At 40.0% G+C, this 15,289-nt stretch overlaps 1 protein-coding gene across 1 annotated transcript; it reads left to right on the forward strand.

The window, feature by feature from the left end:
- The first annotated feature begins 6,020 nt into the window (after positions 1–6,020).
- Positions 6,021–6,602, forward strand: LOC103122502 (interferon omega-1-like). The gene has a single exon (XM_007533118.2). It carries the CDS (start codon positions 6,021–6,023, stop codon positions 6,600–6,602), a length of 582 nt encoding a protein of 193 aa, XP_007533180.2.
- The last annotated feature ends 8,687 nt before the right edge of the window (positions 6,603–15,289 follow it).

The raw sequence follows: 15,289 nt of genomic DNA on the forward strand, positions 1-15,289 counted from the left end.
CAATAGTGTTTGGGTTATGCATAAAGACCTTTACATCTAAACAACAAAGGAGGTTTGAGTTCAATTCTCAGCACTGCATAATTACCATGACTCTGCAAACACACACACACACACACACACACACACACACACACACACACCACACACACACACACACACACACACACACACAGACACACACCCTCCCATAGAGAATAAAACTACAGTAATCAAGAAAGCATGTTATGAGTGAAAAAGTAGAATCACAGATAAAAGACATGGTACTGAGAGCTCAAAAATAGAGTACAGGCAACACAGTGAAAAATTTATTCTTAACAAAGTGTCCTGCGGGGCCAGGTGTTGGAGCATTATATAAAGCAGATTAACTGGGGAAAAAAACAAACCCTTGTTCCACATCTGCAAGGGAGATGGCTTAACTAGCAATGAAGCAGTGTTGTGTCTGTCTCTTTCTCTCTCCCCATTTCTATCATCCATTCCCTCTCAATTTCTCTGTTTTTATCAAATAAATAAAATATTTTAACAAATTATAATAAAACATCATGCAGGATTATGAGTATACCCATTTAATGAAAATAACAAAAACAAAAAAACCCTAGAAGAAGAGAGTTTTATAGTTGTCACAAATTTAACTGAAAATACTTCATAGATTTAGATGGACAATTATAAAAGTTTCTTACGGTGCTCTCCTGTGGTGTTGGGGCTTGAATCAGGGCCCCATGAATGAAAGGCAAGCGAGCCTCCTTTCTCACATCTATCAAAGAGAATGGAAATATATCTAGAGTGTAGAGTTGCAGTAATACATTTTAAAGCCGTGAAATCTTCCCCAAGATGGTATGTAATATGTATGGCAAGGGCTAAATATGGAAACTGTTCTGTTAAAAGAATACATCAGGGGCTGGATGGTGGCGCACCTGGTTGAGCGCACATTACAATGAGCAAGAAGCCAGAATGGAGTTTCCGCTCCCTACTTGTAGGGGTAAAGCTTTGGTAGTGGTGAAGCAGTGCTGCAGGTGTCTCTCCCTTTCTATCTCTGGATCTCTTGCTCTCTGTCACCTCCTTTCCTCTTGACTTCTCGTGGTTCCTATCTAATAAACTAATAAAGATATAAAATCTTTTTCAAAGAAGAAAACCTCAGAATCGAATAGTGGGCATGGGAGACTGCATAAGGGTTATCAAAAAATATTCTCATGCCTGAGACTCAGAATTTTTAGGTCCGACTACTAGCACCATCTTAAATCAGAGCTGAACAATTATCTGGTAAAAACAAACATTTAGAAATAACAAAGTAAACTCTAGATAATTATTTTCAATCTTCTCTTATTAGTAATTGAATGTTCAATTAAAAATAAGTTACTACCTTAAAAATAGAATCTTGGAAAAAGCAATCTCCCTGGAAAAGATATAAAAAACAATAATGTAGTTAAGTACATACACATTGTAAACAACAGAAGAGAGGGTCACTTAACTGCTCGTGGTTAGTAGACATATCTGCAAGAGAGATGACATAATTAGGCAAAAACTGAAAATATACACTATTTATTTACAGAGTTTGATACTGACACACCTCTTCTTCCTTTCTGTATTTCTAGATGCATTGCTTTACTCTCATATCACAAAATCTCTTCATCCAGTGGTGAAATCCCCAGCACATTTCCATTCACTTCTTCTACCTATTCAGACAACTGATTCCTGCGTTCTTGTGCATTCTGTCAATTTTCTCTTAGGAACACAAAATCATCAACTGGAAGCAAGTTGAGTGAAACTTCTTCCTTCCTTCCTTCCTTCCTTCCTTCCTTCCTTCCTTCCTTCCTTCCTTCCTTCCTTCCTTCCTTCCTTCCTTCCTTCCTCCTTTCTTTTTAGAAACTCCACTATTAGGACCACCTCCCTCCCCAAATTTTTCTCTAGAGAAGGGAAAGACCTAGTTGCAGTGGCTGAATGATCCCTGGAGTAAAAGGAGACTGACTGGAAAGCAGAACTGAATCTGGGGCTATAAAAGAATCTACAGAGGAGGAGTGCCCCCTACTGGTTACAAGGATCAAGATCTCCATCCACTAAGGACCAGTTTTCTGCCTTGAAACAAAAAAAACCTTTGTTTTATTAGGTTACATTGTTGTTTTGGGACACATGTGCTGTTAAGGAACTCAACACAAGATAAGACTGCTGTTATTGTAGTATTCCCAGATGTTATCTACCATTCCTTTGTCTTTCACCGTGAAATTCTCCATATGTCAAGAACTGGGTCCTGGTACTATAATTTTAATGGTTCATAGAGTGCATGATTGAAAAGAAGTTTGTTGTAGTCGTAGTTGTTGTTTTTCAATGGATAGGACTGAAGACATAGCATCATTGTCAGTACTGCAACAGACTTTCTTGCTTGAGGCATCTTAGATCTGAGATCAATCCCCAGCACCATAAGTCAGCTGTGCATGCTCTGATAAACCAGAAACAACAATACCTCCAAAACAAAAGTTTTTCGTGAAAATTTTATCAGTTTACAGTTATTGTTTTCAATGTGGGAAATGTGGACATTTTATTTATACAAATGAAAACCTGTGACTATCTCTCCTATTACCTCAGCTTTCTGGTTGTTACAGTCTGTATTATTATTCCTTTTTAAATATTGAATCACTTCTTTGACTTTTAAATCTTTACTTCTCATCTGACTCTTCAGGAGACATTCTTGAAGACTCTATCATGGGGTGAGGGGTAAACAGAGCACTGTGTTTACATAAGAAGGTTTTCATGTCTGAGGTTCCAAGTTTCCAGGTACAATCCCCAACTAAAGTTACGTAGCCAAACTTTACTTGTAGAGCAAATAACATTTTCATCATATTCATTATATTTTTGCAGTGCTGGATCCACATTCACATGTGCCCATTGCTTCCAGGACAAGTATTTTTTTCACTTTTCAAATCTCATGTCCAGTGAGAGACAGAGAGGAAGAAATATGATGTTTACACCAGTCCTAGAATTTCCACTGGTACTGTGGAAATTTCTTCTTCATGGTGCTGGGATTCCAAGCAAGGGCTTTGTGCATGGCAAAATGCCTGTCCTTGTGGTGAATTCTCTCCAAGCCCTTACTGTTGACTTTAATGATGCATTTCTCTCACTGTAATATAGCATATGGTTTTGAACCAAAGGATGAGACTGGACAAATAAAAGCAATGGTATTAGGCTATATTTGGATTTTGAAACAACAAAAAGCAAAACTTAGTAGGAAGAGTGCTAACTGAATAAACAATAAAAGTGTACTGATTTCTCTTATATAACGTCTATTGGGAGATGTTATTGTTAAGCATCAAAAGAAATGAATAATACTCAATGTAAAATAATGGAAATATCAATCCTGAACTGGAAAAATAAAAATTATTTGGTTTTATGTCACATGATCACAATGGGTTTCTCCCTCTGTCTACTAAGATAAAATACATGTTTGCTATTAGAAGCTAGAGGTTGGTGGTATTTACCGGATGACCGGGGTCAGGACAAGTGTCACCTCAGAATGTTGAACAAGAATTCCCCAAACAAACACTCTGGAGGAAAGTGAAGATTGTGTGGATAGGTTGGCAATATGTCCTTCTATAGCAGAGGACTCCTAAAAGTCTCAAGATTTGGTGAGCTTGCCTGGAGGGAGTGAGCACAGGAGAGTTTGGCTTGAGCACACTTTCATGTCTAAGGAACAGCATTAGACTTCATCTCTCCATTGTGAGTGAAGGTGGTGGTGTTGGAAAAAACTTTTTTTTTTTTCTATTAGATTTGACACCTATACATACTTCAAAGGAGAATAAGGAATTCGGATGAGGATTTTGTCAGAGTCTGAGAAGATTTCTAAATCTCCAGAGAGGAAAATACAAAACATTAAATAAAAAATGGGAAGGAGGCAGCAAGAGCAAGACAAGACAGGTTGTATGTTTCTTATCCTGTGGTGCTAGTGAAAAGAAGTATACAAATATCCATGAATATGATCTGGTAGAATTAGAATCTTCAGAGATGCTCAACTACTAATAATCACCAGCCTCTGCTATGAGTCGTATAATAAATAAAGTCAATCCTTGGTTCTAGAGAATTTAATTGCCTCTGGAGTTCTGATATCCTTTCTTCATCCTTGTTCCTTTCCATTGCAAATATGATGTGTCTTGGTGTCTTTCAGTCTGGGTTAATTCTGTTTGGAACCCTCTGGGCTGAATCTTTCTGTCTTTGATGTTGTCTAGACTAGAGAAGTTTTCAGCTATTATGGCCTGAAGACTCTTTCTTCCTCTCCCTCTCCTTTTCCTCTGGTAAGCCAAAATGCGTATATTGATTCTTCTGAAGTCATCCCATAGGTCTCTGTTGTTGTTTTCAGTATCTCATAATCTCTTTCTGAGGTCCCTCACTTTTTTTTAGTTGTGTCAGTTCTCGATCTTACTAATTCTGTCTTCAGCCTCACTGATTCCATTTTCTCTCCCCTCTACTTTTTTCTGGAGTTCACCTATTTTGTTACCCTGTTTTGATTATTGTTTTCCCTTGTTCAGTTAATTGTGTTCTTAGCTCATCTATTTCAGCATTCAGTTCTCTAGGAACTTTCGGATAATAAATGTTTTCTTCCAGAGTCTCTTTTGCTGTGCCTGTATTTCTGATGACAATCCTTCCAAACTCTTTACTCACTCCTGTGATCATTTCCTTAACTAGTGATTGGATATAGACCTCACTGTTGTGCTTCAACCTTTGGGGTGTTTTAGCTGGACTCCTGTCTTGGTTCATGTCTCCAATATTTCTTCTTGTTGGTTTAACCATTTTATATATTATGTTATGAATTCCCTCTCTCAGTAGTTTTCCAATTACTGATCACACTTGCCTGGATTGACTTGTGTCTAAGTAAGGTAATTAAAGTGTTCACTGTAGTGGAAGTGAACAGTTGTTTCAATATTATTTTAATCCCTATTTGGAGCTCAGTAGTTTACAAGCCTCTTTTGTGCCTTTTCTTCCCTGTAGGCTATGGGAGCCTGAGGGCTTTTAGACTCTAAGTAGGCATCTTAGCTTAATCACTGACTCCTGGCCAACAGAAAAAGCAGTGTGTATCAGAGATATTCCAGAGGTTATGCAGAGGGACTGTCACAGCCCCAGCACAATGCCACCGAGGGATAGGTCTTTTCCTAAGTTTCCCGGTTAGATCTGTGCTCCTGGTGTCCCTCCCTGCCACTGCTCCGGATCTGAGGGCAGCAGCAATGGAGAATCAGAGCTGCACTTGGTGAGTCTCAGTGGAGTCCTCTCCTCCCTTCAGCAGTCCCCTTGTTGGTGGAACAAAATGGAGGTGGTGTCTCTGATAAACTGCCAGACTGTTACAGGCCACTTCATCTCTCCCTAGGCTCCTCTCTTTCCACCAGCCACACGTGTTTGCACTCACTGATGCCTTGGTGGGATCCTGAAGTCCGTCTAGTCCTTTCTTGTTTCAGTCCCAGGTGGTCACCTTAGGTATTCCTTCTTGATGCTGACGTGGAGAGGAGAGGAGAGGAGAGGAGAGGAGAGGAGAGGAGAGGAGAAGAGAGGAGAGGAGAGGAGAGGAGAGGGAGGAGATGAGAGGAGAGAAACAGATCTCCGGAGTTCTGATATTCTTAACCAAATGTAGAAGACCATAGGACTGAGGGGCCTGCCAACCAATATAAAAAAAAAAAAAAACGGGTCAAAATGGAGCTCAGATTATGGTGTAAACTATGTCCTTAGTAAGACATCAAACGGAAACGATAAAAAGTGTTGGAAAAAGACATTTTCTGGCTGGCAACCTGAAGCTCCTGGGAAAATAAACTGTATTATGAATGTAAGACTACTTTAGATGGAGGATGTCTTCTTAGTCAATATGCGGGACACGTGAATGAATACAAAAACAGGGAAGTCGACATGTAGAAAGATGCTTTGAGAAGTGAACATCCATGTTCCCTCCCTATTTAAAGTCCAGGCTTGGGAGCTTGTCTTCAGAGCACCTAGGATCCCAGGTTCACCCAGTGGCTCAGGTCTGCCTGGCCAGCAGCACCCTCCTTTTGCCAATGGCCCTCCTGCTGTGTCTCCTTATGACCCTGGTGGTGCTCAACTGTGGCCCCGGTGGCTCTCTGGGCTGTCAGCTGTCCCAGAGCCATGTCCTGGACAGCATGCAAAACATGAGGCTTCTGGGCCAAATGAGGAGACTCTCCCCTCTTTCCTGCCTGAAGGACAGGAGAGACTTCAGATTCCCCTGGCAGCAGGTGGATGGCAGCCAGTTGCAGAAGGTCCGGGTCATGTCTGTGCAACATGAGATGGTGCAGCAGGCCTTCCACCTCCTCCTGTCAGAGCGCGCCTCTGCTGCCTGGGACAAGACCCTCCTGGACCACGTGCGCACAGGGCTGCACCAGCAGCTGGAACACCTGGACTCCTGCTTGGTGCAGCTGGGGACACAGGAGGACTCTGCCCAGAGCTATTTGAGCGCTTCCCTGCAGATGAAGAGGTACTTCCAGAGAATTCGTCTCTACCTGAAAGAGAAGAAGTACAGTGCGTGTGCCTGGGAGGTCGTCAGAGTGGAAATCATGAGATCCTTCACTCTGTCCACAACCTTGCTAGCAAGATTCAAGGAAGAAGAGCTGGGGTCGCCATGAAGTGAATCTCATACACTAGCTGCCATTTGGAATCCTGTCTGGCCATCCAAACATTCTTGTTTCTGCTAGAGTCACAGGGTTTACTGAATTTAATTAGCAGATAGTTTCTCTGTGGTAGTAAGCAAGGATATGTTCCTAAGAGATGACTGCCATGATGATTTATTTATTCCTTTATTAAATTTCCTTTCCTTGAATATTTCTATCAGATATATATTTGGAAACTATATATGCAATTACATGTTCAATATTATGGCATACTCTATGGAAATTTACAAAATGTGGTTATCTTTCTCTCTGTATTATTAAATTTGCACCTGGTTTGACTAAATTCTTGCCAAGAAGACTTTTTGTATGTGCCTGTTGTAAATTGCACCCTCGTTCTTCTTTCTTAAGCAATGTGAGCAAATGGATGGCGATGTTGCTTCATTCATTTATTCCATATAGATTATAAGTATAGTCTGAGAGTATAGATGACAATTTGTAGGACAGATACTTTGTATCAGTAATGTGCCAGGTACGATTTCCAGCACCACCATTAATAGCTACAATTGAGAGGTGTTCTGGCATAAGGGCAAAAAAAAAAAAAAAAAGAAAAAAAAAGTCAAATCTCTTCCTCAGTGTCAAATGTTGTACTTATCGAGTCAAACAAGTGAAGAAAGGAAATCCATTTTCTGCTGTGTTGAAACTCAGTCTTAGACAAAAGGAGGTACAAACACAGTCAGTACAAATGTGTATCTAATCCTAGCTGTTTGATACCCTACTAAATGAAGAACAGAAAAATGATGTTCTTAAGTCTTTTCTAAGCCACTGGGAAGTATTTCAGGGTAGAAGTCTTATTAGATAGTGCGTACACGGTTTTAATTTATAATGTATAAAAATGCCATAGGAGCCACCTTGAAGTGAATCTCACCTATCAGTCTTGTATACCACAGTGGTCATTTCAAATGTCTCTTAATTCAATTGTAGCATAGAATTTAGTGAATGAACACCTAATATATCATCACTAATATTCATCAAGAATGTGTTAAAGGATGCAATTCTATAATAATACTCAGTCTTTTGACAATAGCTGTCCTGATGTTATGTATTTTACTGAATGATTTAATACAAATATTTTCTATGAGATATATTTTCATATTAAAATTCAGAAATATTTTTACCTTGCTTTAAGAGCAATTATATTGCTTTCAAGGAGAACTTGAATTTTAAGGATTTGTTACAACTAAATCCTTATTTTTCCCATGGAAATCTTGGTGAGAATCCTATTTGTCTTGTTTAGTGGGACATGTTCATCACTTGGTCACTCACCTCTGTGGAAGTGACAGGAGTTTTGGAGTGTGGAAAATGGTCAGTCCTTCCATCAGAGGTTCAAGTCATTTGTATTCAGTCAGCAAAGAATGGTGAGTCCAAATACTGAAGAGAGTATAGTGAGGACTGCTGAAACATAGAACTGACTGAACCAGGCACTCCATCCCCTGTACTAGTCTTACATTATGACACTGTTTCACTCTGTCTAAAGCATCTTTACTTCCTCCAACTTACTGTCCTGTCACACAGATGCTTCTGGTTTCCTGGTTTCTAGGTCCAACGAGTTTCTATTAGGAATGGAAAGTCAGACAGAGAGGAAACATAAATGGCTGTTGCAAGTTTCTTTGTAATATTTATTTATTTATTCCCTTCTTTTTTTTCTATTGTTGTAGTTATTATTGATATCGTTGTTGTTGGATAGAACAGAGAGAAAGGAAAGAGGAGGAGAAGACAGAGAGGGGGAGAGAAAGACAGATACCTGTAGACCTGCATGACTGCTTGTCAAGTGAGCCCCCTGAGGGTGGGGAGCCTGGGGCTTGAAGCAGGATCTTTCTGCTGGTCCTTGTGCTTTGAGCCACCTGCGCTTAACCTGCTGCACTGCTACTGGACTCTCCACTGCAAGTTTCTTAAAACCACTATAGGCATTGTAGATAAGACTGTTCTGAGAAACATTTCTGGGACCCAAGAGCATGCGCTGTTACAATGATGACATGGGGGAGTCTGGCGATAGTGCAGCTGCTTAAGCACTCATGGCACAAAGCTCTATGAAGGTCGGAATGATACCAGATCAAGAACCCCTGGATATCCACTTCCAGGGGAGACACTTCATAGGCGGTAAAGCACATCTACAGGGGTCTATCTTTCCTTCCCCATTTCTGTCTTACCATCCTCTATCCATTTCTCTCTTTCCCAACAACGACATCATCAATAACAACAAAAAGTATAATAAATAACAAGTGCAACAAAGAGGAAAATAAATGCCCACTGCTGGTCAGCTGTGAAAAGGACTGAGAGCAAAAGTAAGTTCTAGTCAAATCTTGCTTTTCTAGAACCTATGACAGAGCCTAGAGGGTCTCCACCCCCACCCCTTTTTGTCTGTGACAAAAATGGATGCAGTACTTTACACAACACTCTTCTTTAGCTTACACTATTACAGAAAAAAAAAAAACCCAACAATTTTATGACTTCAAGCAAGGTATCACTCTGTGGGTAACAGGCAGCTACTTAGAGAAAAGGATTAAAATGCATTGTTTGCTCCATCCTTTTCCTAATCATATCCTACCCTTTCATTACCTACCTTACAGGGCAGATGTGAAATAACTGCATATGGATGAGCATTGGTGTTTTCTTTAATGCATATTTCACAGAATGTGGTGTTCAGCCTCATTTGTAAACAAGTGTCTAGCTTCACAATACATTGCAAATATCAGATCCTGTCTTAGTATAACTGAGAAATATGCTCATAATCATAGTAAATGGTGATACTGTGAGGCTATCAAGTAGGCAAATAGCTCAGATCTACTTTGAGGAGTGTTAGAGCCCCACACCTATGGACATCTAATTTTTGACCAAGGGGTCAAACTGGTCAACAGAGAAAGAAGTATCTCTTCAACAAATGGTGTTGGGAAAACTGAGTGGAAACATGTAGAAGGATGAAACTGAACCACTGTATCTCACCACTCATAAAAGTAAACTTCAGGGAGTTGGGTGGTAGTGCAGCGGGCTAAGCATACATGGTTCAAAATCAAGGACAGGCATAAGGATCCCAGTTCCAGCCCATGGCTCCCCACTGGTAGAGGAGTTGCTTCACAGGCAGTGAAGCAAGAATGCAGGTGTCTCTTGGTCTCTTCATATTTGGTTGTCTCTATCCAATATGTGAAGATAATAAAAAGAGAACTAAAGAGAAAAAAACCCTACGGATAATGGCTGAAAGATGGAAGGGACCCAAAGGTTAAATATTGTTAAAAATCTCATTTTTTTTCAGAGTAGCTTTTACAGTATAAACAGTCTCACAAAAACTCTCAGTCAGGGACGTTTTTTAGATTTGACAAATGGATTCTAAACTTTATTTTATTTTATTTTATTTTTTAAAGAATAACGCCTTCCTTGTAAATAGTCAACAAATACTGAAAAGGAAGAATAAAATAAAGGATGTTTAATATTTACTTCCAGAACCCATTCAAAAACTACAGTAGTCAAGGGCAATAGTGTATGGGTTATGCAGAAAGAACTTTACATCTTAAACAACAAAGGAGGTTTGAGTTCAATTCCCAGCACTGCAAAATTACCATGACTCTGCAAACACACACACACACACACACACACACACACACACACACACACACACACACACAGCCTTCCATAGAGAATAAAACTACAGTAATCAAGAAAGCATGTTATGAGTGAAAAAGTAGACTCACAGATAAATGACATTCTATTGAGAGCTCAAAAATAGAGTACAGGCAACACAGTGTAAAATCTATTCTTCACAAAGTGTCTTTCGGGGCCAGGTGTTGGAGAATTATATAAAGCAGATTTTCTGGGGAAAAAAACAAACCGTTGTTCCTCATCTGCAAGGGAGATGGCTTAACTAGCAATGAAGCAGTGTTGTGTCTGTCTCTTTCTCTCTCCCCTTTTCTATCTTCCATTCCCTCTTAATTTCTTTGTTTTTATCAAATAAATACAATGTTTTAACAAATTATAATAAAACATCGTGCAGGATCATTTGTATACCCGTTTAACAACAACAACAACAAAAAAGGACCTAGAAGAAGAGAGTTTTATAGTTGTTACAAATTTAACTGAAAATACTTCATAGATTTAGATGGACAATTATAATTAAATTCTTATGCTGCTCTCCTGCGGTGTTGGGGCTTGAATCAGGGCCCCATGAATGAAAGGCAAGCGAGCCTCCTTTCTCACATCTATCAAAGAGAATGGAAATATATCTAGAGTGTAGAGTTGCAGTAATACATTTTAAAGCCGTGAAATCTTCCCCAAGATGGTATGTAATATGTATCGAAAGGGCTAAATATGGAAACTGTTCTGTAAAAAGAATACATGAGGGGCCAGATGGTGGCGCATCTGGTTGAGTGACAATGAGCAAGAAGCCAGAATGGAGTTCTTGCTCTCTACTTGTTGGGGTAAAGCTTTGGTAGTGGTGAAGCAGTGCTGCAGGTGTCTCTCCCTCCCTCTCTCTCTTGCTGTCACCTCCTTTCCTCTTGACTTCTCGTGGTTCCTATCTAATAAACTAATAAAGATATAAAATCTTTTTCAAAAAATAATACCTCAGAATCAGATAGTGGGCATGGGAGACAGCATAAGGTTATGCAAAATATATTCTCATGCCTGAGACTCAGAAGTTTTAGGTCCGATTACTAGCACCATCCTAAATCAGAGCTGAACAATGATCTGGTAAAAACAAACATTTAGAAATAACAAAGTGAAATCTAGATAATTATTTCCTATATTCTCTTATTAGTAACTGAATGTTAAATTTTTAAAAAGTGACTCCCTTAAAAATAGAATCTTGGAAAAAGCAATCTCCCCGGAGAAGATATAAAAAAAACAATAATGTAGTTTTAAGTTCTTACGCATTGTAGACAACATTGAGAGAGGGTCAATTAACTGCTAGTGTTTAGTAGACATATCTGCAAGAGAGATGACATAATTAGACAAAAACTAAAAATATACAGTATTTATTTACAGAGTCTGATTTACTCTCATATCACAAAATCTCTTCATCCAGTGGTGAAATCCCCAGCACAATCTCATTCACTTCTTCTACCTATTCAAACACCTGATTCCTGCGTCCTTGTGCATTTTGTCAGTTTTTTCTTAGGAACACAAAACCATCAACTGGAAGCAAGTTGAGTGAAACTTCTTTCTTCCTTCCTTCCTACCCTCCTTCCTTCTTTCCTTCCTTCCTTTCTTTCTTTCTTTCTTTCTTTCTTTCTTTCTTTCTTTCTTTCTTTCTTTCTTTCTTTCTTTCTTTTGTGCTTTCTTGCTCTCTTTCATTGTTTTTTTTTCAGAAACTCCACTATTAGGACCACCTCCCTCCCCAAAAATTTCTCTAGAGAAGGGAAAGACCTAGTTGCAGTGGCTGAATGATCCCTGGAGTAAAAGGAGACTAGAAAGCAGAACTGATTCTGGGGCTATGAAAGAATCTACAGAGGAGGAGTGCCCCCTACTGGTTATGAGGATCAAGATCTCCATCCACTAAGGACCAGTTTTCTGCCTTGAAACAAAAAACTTTGTTTTATTAGTTTACAGTGTTGTTTTGGGACACTTTTGCTGTTAAGGAACTCAACACAAGATAAGACTGCTGTTATTGTAGTATTCCCAGATGTTATCCACCTTTCCTTTGTCTTTCACCGTGAAATTCTCCATATGTCAAGAAATATGTCCTGGTATTAATGGTTCATAGAGTGCATGATTGAAAAGAAGTTTGTTGTTGTTGTTGTTGTTTTTCAGTGGATAGGACTGAAGACATAGTATCATTGTCAGTACTGCAACCGACTTTCTTGCTTGAGGCATCTTAGATCTGAGATCAATCCCCCGCACCATAAGTCAGCTGTGCATGCTCTGATAAACCAGAAACAACAATACCTCCAAAACAAAAGTTTTTCATGAAAATTTTATCATTTTACAGTTATTATTTTCTTATGTGGGAAATGTTGACATTTTATTTACACAAATGAAAACCTGTGACCATCTCTACTATTACTTCAGCTTTCTGGTTGTTACAGTCTGTATTATTTTTCCTTTTTATATATTGAATCACTTCTTTGTCTTTTAAATCTTTACTTCTCATCTGACTCTTCAGGAAACATTCTTGAAGACTTTATTATAGGGGTAGGGGTGAAGAGAGCGAAGTGTTTACGTTAGAAGTTTTTTTTTTGCCTGAGGCTCCAAGTTTCCAGGTTCAATCCCCAGCAATACCATAAACCAGAAGTAAGCAGTGCTCTGGTAAAAAAATAAATAAATTCATAAAAATTAAAATATAAAAAAAGACGTCAGCAAAACAAAGAGACTCTACAGAATGGGAAAAGATCTTTACATGCCTTAATATCAGACTAATTGTCACATATATAAGGAGCTCACCGAACTCAGCAACAGAAAAATAGTGATCACATCCAAAATTGGGGAGAAGATTTAAACAGAATATTCTCCATAGAAGACATCCAAAATGCCAATGTATATATGAAAAAAAAAACCCAAGTCATTGTTTGTCAAAATAAAGACAACATTAAGATAGCACTTCACCCCTGTGAGAATGTCATTCATCAGAGAGTATAGCTACAACAAATACTGGAGAGGGTGCAGGGGTAACAGAGCCCTCCTGCATGCTGGCAGGAATGTAAATTGTTCCATGCCCATGTAGAGAGCAATCTGTAGAACACTTAGAGGGCTAGAAATGGATGTACCAGGGGTGAGGTGGTAGTGCACCTTGTTGGATGCACATGTTATAATGCGCAAGGACCTGGGTTCAAGCCTTAGACCCCTACTTGCAGGGAGAAAGCTTTGTGAGTGGTAAAGCAATGCTGAAGGTGTCTCTTTGTGGCTCTTCCTCTCTCTCACTCCTGTCCCTCTCAATTTATGGATTTCTCTATCAAATAAAATATATATATTTTAAAAAAGAAATGGGTGTACCTTAGGACCCTAGTATTTCTTTCCTTGGCATATATCTAAGGAATTGAACACATTCATCCAAAAAGATGTCTGTACACTATAGTTATAGCTGCATAATTTGTAAGATCTAAAACCTGGAAGCAACTTAGCTGTTCAACAACAGTGGAGTGGCTAAGAAAGTTGTAGTATGTATATACAGTGGAATACTACTCAGCTATTGAACATGATGAATTCAGACTTCCTTAGGTGAGGCTACACAGCTGCATTTCTCTCCTCTCCTCTCCCAGGTCAACTAGGAATACCAAAGAAGATCATCTGGGACTGAAACAAGGCAGGACTAAAACGATCAGGAACCCACCACATCACCAGTGAGTACAAATACATGTGGCTCCTGGACAGAGAGGAGCCTAGGGAGAGATTAAGTGGCTGGTAATAGTACGACAGTTTACCATTTGAGGCACCACCTCCAGTCTGTTTTACCAACAAAAAGAGAGCTGAAGGGATGAGAGGACTCCCTTAAGACTCACCAAATGCAATTGTGAGTCTCCACTGCTACTGCCCTCAGAGGCTGGAGCAGCAGGGGGAGGTCCTGTGCTGACACCTGGGGACAGAGAACTGACCAGAAAACTCAGGAGAAGAGCCACACTTCAGTAGCCTAGCAGTGGGATTGTGTGGCAGGAGCCTTCCCATGTTTTTCTCCTGATGAGAACATAGTAAATAGTTGCCTTAGAACATACAGACTATCAATAGTGCTGGGAAATTGTACAGATGCAGTCACATCTGCCATGTTGTCCCCTCAGGCTACTGCTAGTTCCCGTGAGAGTTGGGACATTCTCGGAGTGCCTGTTCCACCATATTGTGCCTTCAGGGCATTATCTATTTCCCCACGATATTTGGAGTGCTTTGGTCACTCCTCCCCCTTCCCATTCTCATGAGAATTATTATCCTATCCTGGAGTGCTATGGTTATTCCTCCCCCTTCCCATTCTTGTGAAAGCTGCTCCTATAAAAGCCCTTCTTCTTCCACACCTAGTTCTCTTCCAGCGCTTCACTTCAGTGTTCAGACGCAGGAAAGGTTACTGCGTGAGGCGGCCATTTTCACTACCTCCACGTGGCCCAACCTGCTTCTCTAGCACCCAACTCTGAGGTGCCAGCGCAAATAAAGATTTGTGTTCCCTCTTCACTCCAGACCTCCTCTCTCTCTTCTCCACAGCACACAACAACATCTGGTGCCCGACGTGTCCCGCACTCACACCCCGCCTGAGGTCCAGAAAAGATGCCCAGACACAGGTAAGTGGCAGCCGCCTGACTCTGCGGCCCTGCGTTTCCCTGCACCATGGGATTTTTTCTGTTTTACAAGGAGGTGTCCCAGACATTATATCCTTCTCTCCTGGGACAGGCTCTCTATCTCAGAGATGCTTTAATTTTCGCTACACTGTGGGTTCTCATAATTATATTTGCTACTTACAAGATATGTACAAGGTGTTTTGCCGAAAGGTTAAGTGACCTTGAGGCTGAGATACAAGAGTTAAGAGATATGTGCTTATGATCTAAATGCCCTAAGCGATTTGCAGTCAGCACCCAAACTTCTGTCCCTGCAGACACGTTTGGCTCCTTCTGCAGACACATGTTTGGTTCCTTCTGCGGCTTCCATAACCCCTTCCCCCGCTGATACCTCGGCATTAAGAGACCTTGTGGCTGAGATACAGGAGTTAAAGGATATGTTTTCAGTGTTTAGAGACCTTAAAC

This window comes from Erinaceus europaeus, chromosome 10, assembly GCF_950295315.1.
Source record: "Erinaceus europaeus chromosome 10, mEriEur2.1, whole genome shotgun sequence".
Lineage (NCBI taxonomy): Eukaryota > Metazoa > Chordata > Mammalia > Eulipotyphla > Erinaceidae > Erinaceus > Erinaceus europaeus.